Source organism: Branchiostoma lanceolatum, chromosome 7 (assembly GCF_035083965.1).
Source record: "Branchiostoma lanceolatum isolate klBraLanc5 chromosome 7, klBraLanc5.hap2, whole genome shotgun sequence".
NCBI classification, from domain to species: domain Eukaryota; kingdom Metazoa; phylum Chordata; class Leptocardii; order Amphioxiformes; family Branchiostomatidae; genus Branchiostoma; species Branchiostoma lanceolatum.
In genome coordinates, this window is record NC_089728.1 from 1,872,739 (window position 1) to 1,895,679 (window position 22,941).

The following is a 22,941-nucleotide window of genomic DNA, read 5'->3' on the forward strand; positions in this document are numbered from 1 at the left end:
AAATGAACTGGCAACGACGTAAGGATCTAGGAACGATGGAGCATGTAGTTGGTCTTTTACTGACGGGGGCAATTCGGATACATGGGCCTACGCATAGTACCAGGTCGCCTCGATCATATGCGATCTTTTCTTCTAGATTAGTGTGTTGGGTTCTTTAACGTGCACTGGTCCCTTATTGACGAGAACGAATGCACGGGTCTGTACACATTTTCTTTTCTCGATAATTGTAGTGGGTTGGCGTATTTGTGTACTAGGATTTACCACTGACATAATGAAACAGTGAGTCATTGAAAATCAGCGCTCCCAAAACAATAAACCCCGGCCGCACCTAGAAGGCCGGCGACGAAAACTAATTCTTCATCTGGTTTTCCGACACGAACGCTGCATAAACACGCCCACTGGAAATCCCTGATGAGTTGTCTGAAGTTTGCTTTTGTGGGACGCACGTCAGAAGTCACATGTCCCGACTGCGGGAGATTAGACGCGGCGGCCCGCACGTGTGTACGCCGTGTGTGCGGGGGACTTTTTAGGTTTTCTCCGCCTTTTCTCATAAGTATAAGTACACGTATGCAACGACCAATCGCATCGAAGCTATACTAACGCCAGTGCGGTTTCAGTAGCCATAAAGCGCACGAGCCTCTGGTCACACCGCGCCGTGGATTTCCCCATGGCGACCACGCCAGGGTACCGGTTGGACGACCTCGCGCCGACGGACGGAGGCGAGCCCACCGCCGAGACGCACGACGACGCCTTCGCCTCCAAGTTATCGAGAGAAGCCGACATCGTCATCGGCGTGTATCTCATACTCATAGGTAAGCTGTGATGCGTTTTTTTTCATCTCACGTTCAACACCGTGCAATATTGAAATTTCAATGTAGTTGCAAAACACGACTGTGCAATATTATAATTTCAATGTAATTGAGAAACAATACTGTACAATATTGTCTAACGCCCAGTGTCTGTCTGCAACACATTGAGCCAGCTATAGCTGATGTGACCAGGGCTCCACGCGATTTTCTTATTTTCGGATAAAGAATGATTGTTCTTTATGTCTGTTGCGCTTGCTAAAAACTGTATCATTGTTATGTAATACTTTTTCTATGTCTTACCTGGGCCGCGAAATCATTCGGTACGGCTGTTCTAGACCCGTCCGCATTTTACGGTAGCCCACGGATTTCTGCTTGTATTTCGCTGTATCTACTCGTATCCGTCTCATTTGTTATCTGGAATTTCGCGTTGAAATGTGTGGATTTTTTTGGGTGGACTAACATAAAAAGACTACTTCGGCCGTCGGGCGATCCTACCCGCGGCCGGCCTGGTACCTCGGATGCTACGGAATACATTGCATTCTTATTGAAATTTCAGCGTAATTGAGAAACAATACTGTACAATATTGTCTAACGCCCAGCGTCTGTCTGCAACACGTAGAGCCAGCTACGGCTGATGTGACCAGGGCTCCACGCGACTTTCTTATTTTCGGATAAAGAATGATTGTTCTTTATGTCTGTTGCGCTTGCTAGAAACTGTAACACGGTCGCCTGGTACCCCGGATGCTGCGGAATGCCCCGTGTTGTGTTCTCTACATCCACCTGTTGTCACTTGAATCTTTGCTGTGATCCGCTGTCCCACATGTTAAAGTGCCGTGTAGGAGTGATGTGACGAGTCTGTCCCTGGAGTGTGCAGTAAATCAGCACTATGGTCATTTTCGCTGTGTCGGGCATTTGGGAAACGCAATTAACGTGCAAATCAGCTGATGGCATCGTTTTCAATCGGACAGAGTTCTACATCGTATAGATTTTTTGCATTCCACACAATTGCTAGGATTCTGTATCGGTATCCGATGACTTAATCTGTACCTATCTAAGTTGTGATCCGCTGTCCCACATGTTTAAGTGGCCGTGGGGAGTAATGGAACGAATCGACAACTAGAGTGTGGGGTATATCATCATTATGGTCTGTTTCCCTCTGCCGCGCTAGTAGACCCCTGTGACCAATTTTTAAAGGCACCCAGGGCATTTTATGAGGCTTGAAAACTGGAAATATTCTAGTTGTTGTAATCTTTATGAAAATGACATTTAATGCCACTGATTACCACATTTGCGTGCGGATTTCTATCAAAAGTGCTCAAAAGCGGCTCAAAAATAAGCTACATGGTGATCTTTTAGTTTCACGCGCCTAGTGTAAATAGCCCGATACCATAGCCCCGCCAACCCAATTGGCCACAGGGGTCTATAAAAATACTGCTTGTTTCTTTTCAATAAATCGATAAATATCATAGAAGATATATGTAGATACGGGAATTAGTAATTCTCATCATTTTTCTAGTTCAATATCCGTTACTTATTATGTCTTCCCGCTTGATAGCAACTGTACCATTCTGGAATATTTTCATTATTCCATTAGTAAAATTAGAGTCAGTGCCCATCCTCTTGAAATAGAAAGAGGTCGGTATAGAAAATTACCTATATACGAAAGACTTTGTAAGTATTGCAGTACAAATGCCGTGGAAGACGAAATTCACTTTATTTCAAACTGTTCATTTCATGATATTGCACGAAATGAGTTGTCTATTCAGACCACTAAAATCTATCCGAATTTCTCTAAGCTCACAGACAAAGAAAAGAGTCAAGAGAAGTCAAACCCTTCACTAGTCACTAGTTATAGACGAGTACGTTTGTATAGTCTAGTCTAGTCTAGCCTCTTTTATATCTATTTTTACCCTGTTACATGTATTTTATGTATGTTGTGTGCAATTAGCCCCCGGGCAGGAATTTGCAATAAACTTATTAATATCATGCCAAACCTGGGCCGTGATATCGTTCGATACGGGTGTTTCAGACCGGTCAGCATTTTACTGTATCCCACGTGCATCTTCTTGTATTAACGGGAATTCACTTGTCGATAAATTGATCCGTTGGACTTACTTGTATCGAATTCCGTGGTGAAATACATTTTTTATCGAGTGCCTATCATATAAAAACAAGCTATTGTCCGATCCTACCCGCGGTCGGCCAGGTACCCCTTATGATACGGAATACACCGTGTTGTACTCTACAGTATTAGTCTAGTATATTAGTACATGCACCTGTTGAACCGGATGACCGGATCACTCGTGAATATGGTTCCGCCCCTCCCTCATTACGCACGGCGATAATGATGATTAAAACAGTGCTCCTGTCATTGTTCTTTACGTAATTGCCATGTCCCTATTTCTTTCGATGGAACCAGTGCTCATCAGACGAATGCCTGCCTGCCTACGTGCTCAGGCCAGAACCTGGCCCCTTGCTTTCCAGGAGGATCCTCCATGTAGTCCTGTCCCTTGCCCTAGCCTCTGCTTCCCGACTGTTTAAGCCCGTGTCCTTCACAATTTGGTCTTTCCATCTCTTCGGTGGTCTTCCCCGGGGCCTGGGGGTGGCGAACTCCTGGCTGTAGGCTTTGTACACTAGTGTTTGTGGGGGTCGTCTTATGACGTGACCAAACCACCTCAGCCTTCTCGTCTGTACCATTTCCACAATGGTCTTTTTTGCCCCGAGTTTGGCTCTGATTTCAAGACATTTCAAGGTTCATTGGCTCTGATTTCAAGACATTTCAAGACATCAGACGAATAAAACTGGCAAAATCACATCAATGGCCTTCTGTTTACACGTTTTTCGACGTGTTTACGGCGTCTTGATATTCTTCTTCTCTAAGCAACAACTTTTCGTTCGGCAGATTTTATCCGTCCGTTCTACATATACTTGCATGCGATTATACATAGCTTTCGGTAAAACAGACAAGAGGACCGATAGAGATTATGCTGTGTATTTATCCAGTGGCGGTAACATTGGCAGGCAAACATACATATATGTATAAGTCTGGCCTATTTCTGCCTGGTGATCGTCAAATAGCACGTGTGTGGATACAAGATTAGTCTGCCTAAAAAAAGCATAGAATGCATGATGTTTGGCTTTCTGAATATGGAAATATGCCAAAATGGCGTAGTCAATGGCTATATATCACACTACCTTCCCGGACGGTGGAGTGACGCCCACCGAGCCTATTCGGCTAATCTGTCAAACTGTGTGCCCAAAAAACACATTCCGGATTTGGCTGCCGATGTGCCAACATCTAGCACATTTGCCACTGGGAGCCGTTAAGAAAATGGTTATATTTTCTTGCACATGCTCGTTTACATGTTGGATTAAGTAGTGTTTTTTTGGTTGTGAGGTAGTACCGTCGGTTCCGTGTGTGTGGGGAGCCTCGTGCGTCGTGCCCCTTCAAATTAAAGAACCCAACACACTTGACAAGAAAAGTATGGGCGACTCGGTATGCTTGGGGACATTACAGGTGTGTGGATATCATGGTGACTTGTCACCAGACTTCATTTTTTATTAAACATACAAAAGTACATTAGCACAACAACATATTTACAATTTCACAAATATACACTGTTGTTATAGGGGCCATTTCCGCTGGCTTTCTCGGCTAGGGTGTGCTCCCCACGGGGCGTTTCAAGGGCACAATGTTTAGCAAAGAGTGCCAGGAATGGGACCTGTGAGCTCTCGATTTCATGTCCACTAACCACTCGGCTATTCGACGCCTCACATGTACGGGACACTGTCATGCCCGTAGCCAGGGGGGGTTCGGGGGGTTCGGACGAACCCCCCATTGGCTTGAAGGTCCACTTTCACAGGCTTGAAGGTCCACTTTTTAATGTTCAAGATTTTTTTCAAGGTGGACTTATTTGTATCACCAGCAATGCCACAGAGGCTAGGATCCTAGAAAAAACTTTGTCTCTGATTTTTCCTCTGAAATTCTCTCAAAAACACAGGAAATGCCCTTTCAAAAGGTTCAATTTTCAGAATTTGAAACGCTCAAGGGTCCACTTTTAACGTCCAAGTTTTTTTTTTCAAGGTGGATCTATTTGTATCACCAACGGAGCTGAAATCCTAGAAAAACTGCTAACGTTGTCTCTGATTTCTTTCTTTGAAATCCTCTCAAAAACACAGGAAATGCCATATCACAAGGTTCAAATTTTAAAATTTCCCGGGGGGCATACCCCCGGACCCCCCTAGCAAGCTCGCGCCTGCGGCGCTCGTCTCGCGCCTGCGGCGCTCGCTGGTCCCTTAATAATTAAAAAGAACCCCCCCCATTCAAAATCCTGGCTACGGGCATGACTGTAGACTAATCTGCTGAGTTCATCTGACAGACGAGTCCGGGGCCAAACGTGTTTTCGACGTTGTGATTGTCATTTCTACTTGACAGAAATAGGTCACAATAACAAGATCTAACAACTGACTGGAGCTTCTCTGGCTAGCATATACGATTTTCGCGCCACGTGTAGATCTGCTTGGAGATTAACAATAAGACATCATGATCTATTTCAGATCTGAAGAGTTGTTACCCTAATCTCCAAGCAGATCTACTTTGGCTGTGAAAACAAGAAGCATTCAGATCATTCTCGGAAAGTAAGCGCATGGATTTGTTGAACTAAGAATAGCTGAGAAGAGACAAGAGCACTTGCGTCAGGGCGTTTAATGGATTGCAAAGGTCGTGGCTGGTTCTTTTCGGCGCATTGAGGCTTAAAAGCCGTGAGTTCGCATTGATTCTCTCCAGTGCAATCTGTCAGGAGACAGAACCCCGTGCACTGAATCAGTCTGCCTGGCGGAAAACAAATCTCATCTGCAGCACAGTGCGGGGTCGTTCAGACTGGGGATTAACAGCGGGAGCAGGGGATGATGTAGCTCCTTAAACTTTCATCAGTATTCCGCTCGCTCCGTGCTCCCAACTGTTATCCTAAAAGTGAATATGGTAAACTGGGTACAAGAAAAGGAGATAAGGGTACTTCGATTAAGGTTGATGTCCGTGAGGTAGCCTCTACCAGGCTCCACAGGTCGCTGGAGAAATAGTGGAAATTCGGCAAATAGACAGATAACATGCCAGAGGAGTTAGCTGGCCAGGGAGTACAGTTTGCGACTCCCTACAGGCTCCCTGGCCAGCTAACTCCTCTGGCATGTTATCTGTCTATTTGCCGAATTACTACTATTTCTCCAGCGACCTGTTGTGCCTGGTAGAGGCTACCTCACGGACATCAACCTTAATCGACGTACCCTTATCTCCTTTTCTTGTACCCAGTTCTCCATATGCACTATTAGGATAACAGTTGGGAACACGGAGCGAGTGGAATACTGATGAAAGTTTATGCGGCTGAATCTCCCCTATCTCCAGCTGAATCTATCCGTTAGGGTAGAGAAGTCATTTCCGTACGGAAGTGACCAGCATGTTTGCTCCTGACAGATGGTATCCACGGATATATGCCCATCCCCACGTAGAGATAACTCAACTAAGGACTCGGCGTTTTGAGACTTCTGACACGGCCTAATTAAAATCCGCAGAGAAGACGTCAATCAACTAAAGAAACAACGTCACAAACGTGCAAAATATGGAAGATAGAATCAACGTCGTTAAGCCGGCGTCACAATTCATGTGAGCGTCGGCCGACTTTGTAGATCGCCCGAAGCTCGCCGAATTTCAAAATCGCCCGAGCGTCGACCAGTGAAAATCTCGGACGACGTCCGTTGAACACTAAAAACTAACCCCCCCCCCCCCCCATGAGATGGTACCATCTCTTATACATGGACGAAGTCAGTGTCGACTAACCTGGTAAAAGGCCAATATTTGGATCAACTTTTATTTCTAAAAATCGCCCGAAGCCCGCGTAATCGACAGGACGTCGGCCGTACTTCGGCCGAAAATGCACATTTGAAGCTCGCCAACACGTCGGCCGAGCTGAATTTCTTATTTGTGACGGGGGCGTTAGGGAAGTACTTTCATCTGTCACACAGATTGCATGTAAAAGCCATGCGATTGGCAATCTGGGGTCTGGATCAGAAGGTTGCGGGTTCGAATCCAGGCTTTCCTGTCGATGAGGTATTTCAGTTTTAGACCCTGATATGATATCCTGGTCGCTGGTATGGGTTTTGTTAACACAGAAAACGCTGAATTCAGCACGTCGAAAAGGCCGCCATGTTTCTGCTACAAGTCGCAGCCTCTGACTTATGTCATTAGTTTATATGTCTTTTCAACTTGATCTAGAATCGTTCGTTGTCCCCCAAACACCCTGAACGGAGTCATTGTCTGCTGTTCACACCAGAACACGTCCAACGGACCTTCATCAGAATGTTTTTCTGTGTTTATGCCTTCTCATGTTCTATAGAGAATCGTTTGTCCCTCATTTAAGACTGTGGATTAAGTCACAGAGTGTCAGTGAGTGCGCATCAGCTCACTTCAGTGTTTGTGTAGTGTTATATGTAGCCGCGCCGTACGGTGGTACGTTGGCCTTGTGTATTTGTATCTTTATAGCCGGTATAACCGCCCCGTTCCGCGTAACACACCAGCTTCTCAGGCACGCGGCGCGGAAGCAGCTTATCATATTTCACCGAACGACCTTGTTGTTAGAGTTGTAGAAATTTCGACTGCCTGACAGGTCCCGATGTTGTGCCCTTGGGAAAGGCACTTTACATCAATTTCCTCACTCGACTCAAGTGTAAATGAATACCCAGCTTCGACTAGAGACGTCCCTCAGACATTTGTTTATTGCAACATTTAAGTACAGGACATGATGGAGACATACTCAAGCTTACAGCTTGTTTTCGTGTCGCCATCAACAGAGTACATTACAAAAGTACAAAACAAATACTACAAATACTGAAAAATGAAAGACAAATGCGGAGATGCAAAGCTCAGGAGATAAGACATTACATGGAGTTCCCGTGTTAAATGGAGGAGAGCCACACGGCCCACACCTCAAGCACGTTAGATAACCACACTTACCGATAAGAGGTATCTTGGTATCTAGAGTAGGGGTTCATCCCCGTGTGAGTGGACCAAATCAATCTATATTCAGTTTTAACCACAGAGTACCGTCCTGCTACTCTCCAAGCAGAGCTAGGGTTTCGGCTGGTTTTTGACGTGTTTTTAGGCGTTTTTGTCATGCCTTCTACTTTGTCATCGTTTTTGTTGTGTCGCCAACCCAACTTAGAAGGCATGACAAAAACGCCTAAAACACGTCAAAAACCAGCCGAAACCCTAGCTCTGCTTGGAGAGTACCGTCCTGCGTAGTAACCGCTTGCTTAGTCCTTGGTGTTTCTGTGGTTGGCAAGCGAAAGGATAGAGCCAGCGGTTACTTCGAAAGATGGTACTCAGGCTAATGCATGCGCAGCATAATTGTACTGTTCAGTAGAAACCCGATGTGCTTCGCCATGAGGCGGTTTGCCGGGTACTCGTGAACTGATGGAAGCCTGTGATGTGAGATCTGCTGCGAGGAAAGCAATTATGATCCCCGGCTGTCGTTCATCACAGCATGCCATTATTACCTCGCAATAGTGCCCGGGGCATGTAATTAGCAGACCCTTTATTCCTTTTCTTCAGACCTGTGCTTCTGTTTCCTACTCTCCGAGCAGAGGAAATGAATGGGCCCGGCTGGTTTTTGATGTGCTTCCTGTGTAGTTCCATTTTCTCTATGCCGCCAACCCAGAAATACAGAAACTGTCTCAAAGTAGAAAGCCTGACAAAAAAGCACGTCAAAAACCCATCCGGACCCACTCCTCTGCTTGAAGAGTATTTGTTTCCAAACCAGTGGCTTCAAATCAAAATCGAAGATTAAGTTGGTTTTGGGTTGATGTAAAATCTAACGTTAGACCATCCATAACGACCGTTGTGCGTCATTAAGGTTTCCAGCGATGATAAAAATCTTTAATCTGAATCGGGTTTTATATTTCTATTTTATCCAGTCGACAGACACGTGTACTAATCCACGTGTTCTGCTTGTTAACCACGAGTTCTCACCATATAGATATTTGTAATGTTAGTTGTAACTTAGCTGCCGTCACTGGGACTTTATTTGAAAGGCTTTTGATTAATTTTCCTCTTGAGGCCAGACCGGCACCTCTGGCTCTGTTTCGTTTGCACCGTCGCGATTTCAAGGCAAAAAATAATGATTAGGTTTTCTGTTCTTGTAAACTTTATACCATTGATGACAACCGCTTGTACGGACTCAAGTGCTGCTGCTTTAAGTCCCCCCCCCCCTCTTCTCACTGGACCCGTGGCACGCAGGCGGCGTCGCTGCACCCTAAACTGGATTTGTGTTACCCTTGACTTTATCATGGGAATACCATTCAAAACGTACAAGTATGACCAAAAAGACAACAAAACACAGAAAGCTTTAGAATTCGTTGAGTGCTTTGTCGGGTCCAGTGAGATAGCTGTGACTATGGCTTAAGTTGTTGTGACGATTTGTCCTCTGAGATCTGGTGCTGTCTTTCTCCTGTGTCGGTTCCTCAACAGTCGGTAGTCACGTGTACTACTACACGTGCTTTCCGTGTTTACTACTAGCTCTTGCCAAGTGAATAGTTTTAACAACCGGATCCCGCGACTAATCGGCAAAGCCTAAAGCAAAGCCTCTATCTCACCGGACCCGCGACACGTTGGCGACCGAGCGATTTGACGGCGCGCTCAACGAATTTCATCCATGAAAAACGACTATTTTTACTCTTTGTGTATTTTGGTGTATTTCTAGCAATACTTGTACGTTTTGCATGATATTCACATTATTAAGTCAAGAGTAACTCAGATCAAACTTAGGACGCAGCGACGCCGCCAACGTGCCGCGGGTCCCGTGAGACAGGGGCTTAATCGCCGTACCCTCAGGTGCCTAATTACCACGACTCGCCCTCCCGTATCGGTCCTGTAGTTTCTCTTGTAGCCAGTCGGCAGGCACGTGTACTGCTCCACGTGTTTTACTTGTTTATCACTAGTTCTATTTTCTAATCCCCCTTCTTTTTACCATATAAATAGCTTCACAAGTGGACGCCGCTACTAACTACCGTACCCGCGGGAGCCCAATTACCACTCAGTCGATGCACAGCGCTCATCAGTGCAGCAAATACATAACGAGTAGTGACAACGAGTTATTCACATGCTTTATGTCATCTAGAAACTACGATATGATTGAAAAACCATGTGAAGTTGTGTACAATTGTTTCAAGAAGAGAGAAGAGACTCTGTGTAGATCTAGATGGAATATAGCACAATGTTCATTTTCTTTTACTTCATGTTACGTAATGCATTTAGCCCACGTTGGGCATGAATATGCAATAAAGTTCATTGTCATTGTCATTAATAAACCAGCGCACGAGCCCTTCTTCGTATCCCTGGGCGTATAGTTGTTTTGTCTTCCTCCAACTACCTGCATGGCAAGGAATGCGGTTATACAATACTTATAGGGGAACGTCTTTCACGTCGTCTTTGCAACTGATGTTGTCTTTTGTGTTGCCTATGGTAGTCCACTGTGTTCTGTTGCTGCAGTAGTCCGGGCATCCTGCAGCTGCAATCAGTCCTTCTTCAACTCTCTCCACTTTGTCCAATTCAACGCAAGCTCCCTTAGCTCCCGTAGTTTTCTTTCTGACCGCAACGGTCATTGTCCTCCTTCTTTCAGGATCTGCCCTCAGTAGACTCAGTAAGTTCTTGCAGCGTCTTCCTTTTCTGGATCTATATGTATTAGATCCTATCAAGGCGAAGTCCAATGTCTATACCTGGGCGCATGTTCCATGTCTACCGCATTAGGTTGTCTCGGTAGAAACGCCCAGACTTGGTGTATTACAGTTTTACATATTTCAGCAGGTATACACGATAGAACAGCGACACCTAGCAGTCACAACATGCGGTGCAACAATGTTTTCGCAATGAGATATGATTGTCATCCCGTACTACTACACCATATTGTTTAAGATAGACTGATTAGACTAACAGAATGTTATCTATGTACCAGTGAATGCCATACTTTGTACCTTGTACAATTCTTGTGCAATAAATTTATTATGATTCAAAATGTAAAATCATAAACCGAAAAGACAACAAAACATACAAAGTGTAATAAGGTTCGTTGTTTTTTTGTTGTTTTTTTATTACTTTTTTTTAAAATTCATTTTGCAAAATACAAATAAACAAAATAATAATACAATAAGGCAACACATAAACCACGGACCCAAAGCAAAAGTATGACACAACAAACAAATGAAAAAGTAATCAAGAATTAACAGATATCCAGCCAACTAACACAATACTAACATAGGAGAGAAATCAAAGGTTCGTTGTTTATATGTGAAATTAGTTGAGCGCTCTGATCTGTCAAATAACTCGTGGCGAGGTCACCGCCCTAGTGGGATGGGGGTTTACGGCAGCAGGCGATGTACATGGCCAATTGGAGATAACCCTCCAGTGATAGGTGTTCATGGGCTTTAAGGTCTCATTCATGAGTTTTTTCGCCCCATAATATTACATGTTATAATACGTGTTTTACATAGGCGCGTTCGTAATGAAGATATAGAAAATGTGCCAATGTTTTTCATTCCATGTTGAGAACATTTAATCTGGATAATGTAAAAAAATGACAACATTTTCACTACATACAATCTCTTTTTATAGCAATTACAAACTGCGCTTGGCTTTACACCCAAAAAGCCACTTTCCAGCTGCAAGCGCATGACCGCATTACACACGATGCCCGGGCTGTGTACCTCCGACCTCGCGCGCGGCTGCCGAACTTTGCCTGCTAATTTCTTCAGTTACAAACAAGCTTTCGTCAGTTTGACGCTTGAGATCAGCTGGGCTAGCTAAAAGGGAATTTCCCACCGATATAGACATACGTTCATACAGCCGTTCATTTTTTGGGGCACGGACTCTTTTAGGATACCCACTGGGAGTAATACAGGAATGAGACCTTAAGGCTGGGTTTGCACACGCATTACCAAGCACACTTGCCCAAGCCCCTTTAAAAGATAACCCTGCAGTATCCGACCTCGGTGTTCATCGGATTTAAGATAACTCCATTAAGACCCTTTTTACAGGCAAATATGTTAGGCGCTTTGGGCTGCTCAAGTAGAGGCCTACCACAAACGCTAGCATAGTGGCCTAGGGTTCTCCTTGCAAAGTCCCGAGTTGACTCCAAGTCGACTCAAAAACGCGTGTATAAATCGGGCCAAACATAACTCTCCAATTGTTCCCCGGCTGTTCCCGTGCTGCAGGTACCGGGTCCGTGCTGGGAAACGGGCGGGTGCTGTGGCTCTCCTACCGGAACTGGGCGAAGCTGCGCCCGGTGGAGCTGTTCGTGGTCAGCCTGGCGGTGACGGACGTCGGCATCTCCCTGTTCGGCTACCCGTTCGCCGCCACCTCCAGCCTCCTGGGCCGCTGGTCCTTTGGATCCGCCGGCTGTACCTGGTAAGCAACGACATCATTTGCTTCTCAGAGAGACAAACTTCTTTATCTTATTCCAGCCCCCCTCTCACTGGACCCGCGGCACGCTGGCGGCGTCGCTGCGGCCCATCGAATTGACAAAGCACTCAACGAATTCCATAGATAAAAACAAATATTTTCAAGCTTTGTGTATTTTGTTGTCTTTTTGGTCATCCCGCTTTGAATGATATTCCCATTATAAAGACAAGGTTAACACACATGTACATCAAATTGAGGACGCAGCGACGCTTAAGGAACAACATCATGAGATTCTCAATATAACAAACGTCTTTATCTTATTCACAACCAAGGGGTAACGTAACAGCCGACGTTTCGTTAACCGTCTGTCATCTGTTTCAAAACAAGATTATCACAAAAATGATGCAACGATGAAACATATCAAATGGCATTCAAACTCTAAACTGTAAGCTCTCTTCTATCTGTGTAAGTATCAACGTAAGCTGGTAGAGTTCATTGAAAGTTCTGGCAGATATGATATCTCTTATCTACTCTGCTCTACTCTGCTCTGCATTGCTCTACTCTACTCTACTCTACTCTACTCTACTCTACTCTACTCTACTCTACTCTACTCTACTCTACTCTACTCTACTCTACCCTACCCTACCCTACCCTACCCTACCCTACCTATAGCTACCCTACCTTAACCTACCCTACCCTACCCTACCCTACCTACCCTACCCTACCCTACCCTACCCTACCCTACCCTACCCTACCCTACCCTACCCTACCCTACCCTACCCTACCCTACCCTACCCTACCCTACCCTACCCTACCCTACCCTACCCTACCCTACCCTACTCGACTCTACTCTACTCTGCCCTGCCCTGCCCTGCTCTACCCTACTCTACTCTACTCTACTCTACTCTACTCTACTCTACTCTACTCTACTCTACTCTATTCTGCTCTACACTGCTCTACTCTACTCTACTCTACTCTGCTCTGCTCTACTCCGCTCTGCTCTGCTCCGCTCCGCTCTACTCTGCTCTACTCTACTCTACTCTACTCTACTCTACTCTACTCTACTCTACTCTACTCTACTCTACTCTACTCTACTCTACTCTACTCTACTCTGATCTTCTACTCAATTCTACTCTTCTTCCCATGAGTTGCTGAAGTGTCCAGTAACTAATTTAACAGTGTTGAATCTGTTTTAGGTACGGGTTCACCGGGTTTTTCTTCGGCACCGCCAGTATCGCCAACATGGCACTGATGAGCATCATGCGCTTCATGATTGTGTACAAGAAATATCCAGGTAATTATAAAGGCAGTCCCCATTATAGTGATGATCTAGAGTAACTTAGTCCTAGTTCTAAGTGCTGTAGAAGACTAGAGAGACATTGGTCTTTCATTTTTGTGTATGCCTTAAGTGACCATCCGGTACGAAATGTAGTGTCGTGTACAGTTTCGCTAGTGTTCATACTGTGTCTTAAGCTTACAATAATGAATATCGTGTTTATTCACCTAGGTTTGCACAGATGTATGAAAAGGATTGTTATCTCTGATATCTGGAAAATGGAGATATACTTTTCAGCGTGTCTGTATGTGTATGTGTGTGTGTATGTGTGTTTCCGGATGTTTGTAGTCAGTATAACTCAAGAACGTTTGGATGGATTCTAATGATATGCTGTACTGCAGCAGAACTTCCTTTTTTTAATCTTTTGATCTGAACGCGCTTTGGTCTTCATTTTTTGGGTGGCAGATAGCTTGTGATGTAAGGACGAAGTGCGGCAGGTTTGGGCCCCTAGCAGCTTCCTCTGGAACTACATTGGCGTTTTTGTCAAAATCTTCCAAGGAGAATAACTGAACAAAGGAACGACGGATTTCCATGGTATTTAGTATACAGGTAGCTTAGACAGAGATTAACTTAATGAAGTGCAAATAATGCAAATTGGTACTTAATTTGCAAAAGTGATGAGGAAAATCTATATTTACAGTGTTTTTTCCCCATCTGCAGGACCCTACCCAACCCGCCCGCAAACCTACGTCATCATCGCCGTCGCGTGGCTCTACGGGCTCTTCTGGGCATGCGCACCACTGGCAGGTCAGCTGCACCATTCGATGTGGTCATGCACGTCTATTGTTCAAAGTCACGATCTGTTTTGATGATAATGATAATATTATAAGAACTTTATTGCAAATTCATGTCCGAATGCTAATTGCAAGTATACACGGAAAGGTGATAATGATGATATTTAACGTTACATGGTATGATATACAATAATGAAATAAACATAAAGAGGAATGAAAGTCGTCAGCTGGCGCTGTTTCTTATGTAAAACAGTTGCTATTGGTTTTGTTTTCTTTTCTGTATGCAGTGGAATATGAAATTGCCGGCGTTTGTGAAGATACATGTATTGGGTGGTGTTAGTAGAAATACATTTTTGTAAGTTGGTGTAAGATGAACAAAGCTGGAATTATTTAGTTTGCCTCTTTCGGTAATGTTGCCTTTAGTTCTCGTAGTGTTCTGTGGAACCAGGTTCTGAAATTCAATATCATTCTGACAGACAGTGCCTAAAATGTTGCATCTAGTTCCCGTAGTGTTCTATGGAAACAGGTTCTGAAAATTGATACCCTCAACAAAGCACCTATAAATGTTGCATTTCAGTTCAGTGTGATTCCCATGATACCAACGCGCAAGGCGGGGTTCCTGAGTTTTGGAAAAGATTGGTACTGAACATTCCGTCATCGCGGGCAATTTTTTCTCTCTTTTCTTTTGATTTTGTCTCTTTCTTCACGACATCCATGTACAATTTTGCGTCTTGCTGCCCTTCAGGCTGGAGTCGGTACCACGTGGAACCGTTCGGCCTGTCCTGCACCGTGGACTGGGGCGGATTCAGCCGGGGCGCCGCCGGGATGTCCTTCATCCTCTGTCTGCTCGTCTTCTGCGTCGCGCTCCCCGTCACCGCCGTCGTGGCGTCATTCGCCGGCATCTTCGTCATCTACAGACATGCCAAGAAGGGCGTGGTCACCCATCTGCAGAACAACCCCACCATGAGCAAGAAAAGGAAGAAAATGGAGAGGGCACTCACACTGGTACAGTTTTAGTCCTTTAACTACTAGTAATGATGATTCCGTAACTGTAGCAGAAGCAACATCGTACGATTGCAAATAGAATTTAGGTCATGGGACTCCGTTTTGAGCGTAGTTGAGTTTTCATTGTAGATGTATTCTCTGCGCACCGTCTACGTTAGCATTTAGCCTTATCAAAAATATGTCAAAACCGTGATATATATGGTAAAGCCCTAAACCCGACAGCCCATGCACAAAGCGGGACACTTTTACGTGCGAGCAATGGACGTTTGTAGCGGCGGTATATAAATCGAAACGCATGTCGCCGTGTTCCTAGGTGCATTCGCCCGTGATTTCGTGACGTCTTACATGGAGGCTACGCCAAAAAGTCAGCCTAAAATATTGATTTCATGTGTTCTCTTGTATTTCTCCACAGACGGCGCTGGCCGTGTGCGGCGGCTTCCTGCTCGCCTGGCTCCCCTACGCCGTGGTGGGGCTGTGGTCCGCCGTCGCTGGCGTGGATGCAGTACCACTCGCTCTCGCTAGTGCGGCGCCCCTGTTCGCCAAGAGCAGCAGTCTGTGGAACCCGATCATCTACCTGGGGACGAACAACCGCTTCAGGTCAGAACCATCGTGCGGGTGTTTATCAAACGGCCATTGGATAGAATGATAGATAGATAGATAGATAGATAGATAGATAGATAGATAGATAGATAGATAGATAGATAGATAGATAGATAGATAGATAGATAGATAGATAGATAGATAGATAGATGTAGATAGATAGATAGGTAGATGGATGGATGGATGGATGGATAGATAGATAGATAGATAGATAGATAGATAGATAGATAGATAGATAGATAGATAGATAGATAGATAGATAGATAGATAGATAGATAGATAGATAGATAGATAGATAAATAGGTAGATAGATAGATAGATAGGTAGATTGGTAGATAGTTTGTTGGTTTGTGCGTGTGTGTGTGTTTATGTGTGTGTGTGTGTGTGTGTGTGTGTGTGTGTGTGTGTGTGTGTGTGTGTGTGTGTGTGTGTGTCTCTGCGTCACATCTATGCTACTCGTCGGCTAACCGATGCCCACGTCACTGTTCCAGGTTAAACATGTGCGCATGCCTCGCCAAGGAGCTTCGGACCCAGACGGCGGTGCATGCGCAGCAGCTGGAGATGCCGGCCCGCCTGAGTCCCCGCGGCCCGCTGGCCCTGAGCCTCCCCGCGGCGGCGGACCCGCAGGCCCAGAACCTGCCCTCGACGGCGGGACCCCAGCCGGACACCGCGCTGCAGACATCCCACATCCTGTAAAACGGCGGGGCAGCCAGACACCGGGTTCTATCCTGAGACGTGAGAGAGTATCGAACGTCATAGAACATCCGGGTTCCACCTCCCAAAACGTCATCGAACATCCGGGTTCTACCTCCCAAAACGTCATAGAACATCCGGGTTCTACCTCCCAAAACGACATAGAATATTCGGGTTCTACCCTAAAACGTTATAGAACAACCGGGTTCTACCACAAAACGTCGAAGAACATCCGGGTTCTACCCTCAAACGCCATACAATATCCGGGTTCTAACCTAAAAACGCCCGGGTTCTACTCTAGAACGTCAAAGAATATTCGGGTTCTACCCTAAAACGTCATAGAACATCCGGGTTCTACCACAAAACGTCGTAGAACATCCGGATGCTATCCCCAAACGTCATAGAACATTCGATTTCTACCCAAAAAACGTCATAGTTCTAGGCTGAAATATCATAGGATATTCGTGTTCTATCGGTCATGGGGGTATCTTGGATGAAAGGTCAATTGACGAACCGAGAATGTGACATTCCGTTCTGTTTCTAGAGGTCATGTGTTTTATCCCTGCGTCGCACGCCAGTGTGAACGCAAGGGAAAATTGGCGAAAATTCGCAAAGTTAGCGCAGTTTCCTAGCGCAGCTTGGTGCGGCTCTAGCCTTGTGAGATACCTTAAGGGGTTAACTTAAAGTGTATTCACAAGCAAGCAATTCAAAAGTCATGGTCGTCCTACAGTTAGGTGAAATTATCGTAACCACAGCGCATGCACCAGTACTGGCGCAGGCGCTTAAGGTGCATGGTGGGTGTTGTTAAAACTAGTTACACAAATGTACCCAAAAATTCAGGCGCCTATTTCTGGAAAATTGCTGGGTTTGGCGTAAGATGGCACAGAAAAAAACCCATCTGATTGAGATGAAGAAAAAGAAACTTGTGCACTCCATACGGTCATGTGAAGGTTACCAGTGCTACCTCAGTTTAGTACTGAATGGTTCTGAAAATCGGAATGAAGAATATGTAGAACAAGAACAGATCGAGATGAGAGGAATATTTTGAGTAGGGAGTTTATTTTACAATATGCCTGTAGACTGTGATGAGTGCTTGATGAAGAGCTGACATAATGGACTACATCGTTAAGAAAAGCGTCAATATCCTGAAATGTACATAGACGAGAGTATGACACCTTACTGTCTTATAGTATTGTATTTTTATATCTAAAGATGAACATTGCGGGGCCAATATGTAGTCCAGTAGGTTTGTGAATAACATGTCAACATAGTATTTGTATAGCGTTATATTACTTTGTCCGTTTGTTTGTTCGTTCGTTCGTCCGTTCGTTCAGACCTTAGTGGCCCATAGAGCAGTAAGTTTCCTTGGTGTTTCAGTAGCAGGGTATAATTTTAAAGAGAGGGTTTTCCGCTGTAACATGCTCGAGGCACCTCCCCTTACACGGGACCGTTTTACATCCCTTCCGAAAGACGGGTGCAGCCCAAGCCGAGATGTCCTGACCCAGGGTTGAACCGGGGTCTACCAGTTACCAACTGATTGGACCCATGAGTTCGACTGTGAGGCTGCTACCAGTTGGCTATAGTCATCACTCCAAAAAGGATACATATGTTACCCAACTGGTCACTAACCACACGTTCAGTCTCATGCTTCAATTAAGTAGTGTGTGCAATTGTCTTGTGCTAATATGTATAACTGTCGACTTTGTTTTGAAAATTGTAACGGACTTAACTACGTTCTGGGCGAGACTACTGCGTACATCAAGTTTGAAATTTGTAATAATAATTTTAAAGAATTTCCGAATGATATGTTGTCAATGGACCAGTGTCAGTGTGAAGACGATGATCTCGTATGAAAGTATGACTTTTGTAACCGTCAGTAGATTTCACGTCATCATGTGGTACTTGTTCGTTAGATGAGACAATGCCTGTTTAAGTCGCATGGCTGCCATTGTGGGGCGTCAAACATTCCTGATTCATGTACCTGAAATATGTGTAATAAAGTAAATAAGATTGATATTTGAATACAAACCACCTCGAGTGTCATCATTTGCATCAGATGTTTGATTGTGCTTTGACGTGGATGGCGCTTAAGTAGTCGAGGCGTGGGTGGGCCTGGTTCGAAATGTCAGAATTAAAAATAAATAACGGCCAATTAGAGACACTTAAAAGCTGCTAGGTTGTAAATATATTAATGTTTGTAGCTTTGCACCAGTCGTAGTTTGGTGAAGTGTTCCACGCTTTTGCGAGCAGGCCAGTAAAGGCAGTCTGTAACTACAGGTCGATTCAGCAGTTATAAATCATCAGCGCTACCATTGATTTACAAAGCATCAGCTAAAACGATTCGTTATAGCGAGTGAGCTTGATGGCTATCAGGCGGGCTCTTGTGTATGGGAATATGCCTGGAGATGCGACAACAATGAGGGTCTGCATGGGGGTCCTGACAACGCTTTACGCTGAATTCAGAAGAAACCCTGAACGAACAAGACCATAGCACGTCCAGGTCAAAATATACAGAAATTGAAGTTCTGCTGCAGTACCAAGGTCACATACTAGGGGGCCCAAAATCGACCTTGAATTTCGGCTTCACAACACCCGCCAACAAACCAAATATCATCGTAATCCATCCAGAGGTTCTTGAGTTATGCTGACTACAATAGTCCGGAAACACACACAGACACACAGACACGCCGAAAAAAAAATCTCCATTTTCATGGAGATGATTAAAATAAAGGGAGGCAATTACACAAAACCTGATCGCCTCTCTGCGAATTACGTAAATTAGGTCCACTTTAGATGACTTTCCATACAATTACGGGAAATAAGAACTGGCCGTCTACGACTTGAAAAGAGCATGCAGACCCTCAACAGTAGGGGTTACTCAAGAAGCATCACTCGAACTTGAGGTCAGTAACCTCTTGGGGCAACAGGCGAATATCGTCGTCCCATGGGGGACAGGGCGAGTGGATTCATCCCAATGCCTCCGTAATGGCTACTGTAGGGATACACGACGAGAATTCACTGTTCTGTCTGATGAAACGCAAATCAAACGAACACTCATGGGAGCCCGCGCGCGACACGTGGCGCTGATTGCCTCCCTGTGTCATCTTTAGCATAGTCCAAGCACTACCGTGTTGGGTAGGGGTGGGTACCGGTACCGTGTACCGGTACAAAACCGGTATTTCTTAATGGACCGGTCCAAAAAAACCGGTCCGTAAAAAATCAGTGGACCGGCCTATGGACCGATTAGAAAATTCATAGTACCAGGCGGCCACATAACTGGTCTAAGAAAATACAAAACAGCAGATTTAACTTCGTTTTCGAAGACGTTAGCTGTGAATCATACCTAGAAACACTTAAAGGAATAGTAAACAGACGGCGAGAAGAGTATAATTATAATTTTGAGACAAAGTGCAAACCTAAGAAATTATATAGTTCCAGACATGACGTTTGGAGACTTTTGCGTGTGTCTCGCTCTCCAAAATATGATGTACTGCGACACTACTATAATCAGGTACAGGTACAGGTCCTGACCTGGACCTGACCCTCTGGACCTGGACCGGACCTGAATTGTTTGTACCGGTACCCACCCCTAGTGTTGGGTCTTCGGAAAACCCAGGCAAGAAATCACTTGAGTGTCTCCTGTGTGGTGCCTCAGTAGCCTCCCTAGCAAGCATGTGATTTTGAAGGTTTCCCATTCCTCCTTCCTGATGACGGCCAAGACTTAGACATAGACAGGGCGGGCCTTTCAATGAATGAAAGACTTTCTTTCTAACGTTACATCCATGCCTTGAAGGGCTGGGAACAGGTCTATCGCATGGCTTAACAAACGTATAACAGCCATATACAGGAAATATAGACAACAATACACAGTTAAACATACATAGTAGACAAAGGTATTGTACTAAGCTTACGGAGTCAACTGCTCGTCTTCTTAGTATTTAGGTCATTCAACTACATACACACACATACATATGTGAACCTTCCTTAACACCCACACACAGGCACCAGGGACCGGGCGGGCCGCCCATCCGGCCGGATGGACGACGTAATCGTAAAACACATTGTTTGTCAGAAAGCCATCAAGGGAGTTCCTATTGTCGATAGAACCTTTCATTTCCCTCGTTTCCATCTTTTTACGTGTGTTTCTGAAAAATGCCACTTTCGTCTTTACCTTTCATTCCTACCAATTACAAAAGATGAGTCATTTTACAAACGTCATGACCAAAGTAGGGGGACTAACGACTGCTTTCATGTTCTTATACCAACGGTAGCACTGGTCCCTAGCTGAAAATCTACATGTAGAATTTCGGTTAGGACAAAACGCAAGACGGTCGACTTACTTGAAATGTCCAGAAATGTTTCTTTATTTTCTTCCTTCCTTAGCATCAAGTGGTGATTCATTTTACAGTCGTCATACTTGTCACAAAAATAGGCGACGCGCACGTTCATACACTTGTAGTATTTTACGCAACGACCGGATTACGGAACGGAACCTTTGTGCAAGTTACAGACTCCTAGATATTGGGCCAATACGACTGATCCGTTCGTGAATAATACAGCACACAATACTGTCTACGATTTCCACACAGCTCGAATAGAACTACTCAAAGCTGCGCTGTCCAAGTTGATCCATGTGTTTAACTTTCACATACTCTAGCACGAGCACACTTTAGCTGGGATAGGGCATCTCGGTTGGGGCTGCACCCTTCTTTCGGAAGGGACGTAAAATAGGGTGTCCCGTGTTCGAGGAGGTGCCTCGAGCACGTTATAGAGGATGTGCTAGCAACTCTTCATAAAAAGATATACCCTGCTGTTCGATGTGCCCGTAGGCACGAAGCGGGTCTGAACTAATGAACGAACTCTAATGATCCTTGTAGACCATTTGACTCACGATACTCAACACAGAGGACTGTTAATGACTATGAGCAGCTGGCAACTCAAACTATACTGATATAGTCAAGTCGCCTCTTGCTATCTCATAGCGTAGCAAAGTCTCTCACTTTTATATCTTCCCCGTGCGTTGACACGTTTTTCGTCACAGAGACAACTTCACAAAGAGCACGAGATTTATTAAAAAGCTCAACATAAGGATCTCAAGAAGTCTACATGACAAACAAACTACCGATCCATCCGTTATCTTGTAGTGACACATTTGGGCCTGGTGTTTGGAGGGTTTACACCGTCCTACAAGGGGATAGAGCTCAATCCTTTCTTTATCAGTTCTCAAAACAACTTGTATGAATCTACATTGGCCGAGTAAAACAAATGCGCCATTTGTTGATGCCTTTCCACTCTGAGGCATTCATCTTTCTTATTCTATTTACGAAACATCAAACACAAAAAGGGACAAGACAAAGTGGCGGCAACTTATATTCTCGCTAACCTCCACCAGACCCTCATACGGGCGTATGGATCGGAAAATTGGGCAGAAAAAGGAATAATTAGCCAGTAGAGTCAGTCCACGGTGAAGATCACATTTCGCCTGCGTAGCCTGCAAATGACTCGAACCCTGGCAAATATTCTCCCTATAGCTGGCGTAGTTAGTCTGGTATAGACTATATTCTCGCTGTCACTTAAACAGCATGAAAAATAAGGTATTTAACAAAACAATCAAACATTTGGATAATAGCAAATACAAAAACAACGTTTAAGCACAACTCTAAGTGTACGTTAAAACCCGCACAAGGAAAAAAGCAGGGCACAGTCATAACTTTAAACGTTTAGCTGCCATGATTTAGTTTAGTGCGATTAACTTGATGTCAAATTATTCATCGTTTGCGTGGATTTTGCAGGCAACGACGTTACGTAAGCAGGGCAGCGGGCTACAGTTGCTGAACTGCCTTCCACGTGCCTAACAAAGACCCGGTGTACAATGTGCATCGTCATTGGATGCCGCCCACGCTCTGTTGTTGCCACGCAGCAACTATTCCATCGGGATGTGCCTATAGGGGTAGATAATCCTTCTTCTCAGAAATGGCCTCGCCCTTTCTTTTCTTTTTTTTTCCTTTTCATCGGAGTTTTAGGAACACGCCATCCGCGTCCGCTGTCTTGAACGTTCTGCGGACAACCCGGTACATCAATTCACCACTTATACATAACTCCGCTGACTTAATGATAAACTTTGTCTGCATCTGTGGCTGCAGTTAGCATTCCGTTTACGGTCTTTTGGGTGATCAGGAGGAAATGTCAACATTCCGCCCTGCCCTTGGCATTATATTTATGTAACTCTACTAAGTTTGTTTTCTGAGTGGGTGAGTGAGTGAGTGAGTGAGTGAGTGAGTGAGTGAGTGAGTGAGTGAGTGAGTGAGTGTGTGAGTCGTGCGC

The 22,941-nt window shown here is 44.8% G+C and overlaps 1 protein-coding gene across 1 annotated transcript; it reads left to right on the forward strand.

Annotated features, from left to right (window-relative positions):
• Positions 1-398: 398 nt before the first annotated feature.
• Positions 399-16,770, forward strand: LOC136438523 (opsin-5-like). Its single transcript, XM_066433333.1, has 7 exons — positions 399-812; positions 12,063-12,255; positions 13,446-13,543; positions 14,246-14,332; positions 15,065-15,324; positions 15,737-15,921; positions 16,416-16,770. Exons 1-7 carry the CDS (start codon positions 668-670, stop codon positions 16,618-16,620), a joined length of 1,173 nt encoding a protein of 390 aa, XP_066289430.1. The 5' UTR covers positions 399-667; the 3' UTR covers positions 16,621-16,770.
• The last annotated feature ends 6,171 nt before the right edge of the window (positions 16,771-22,941 follow it).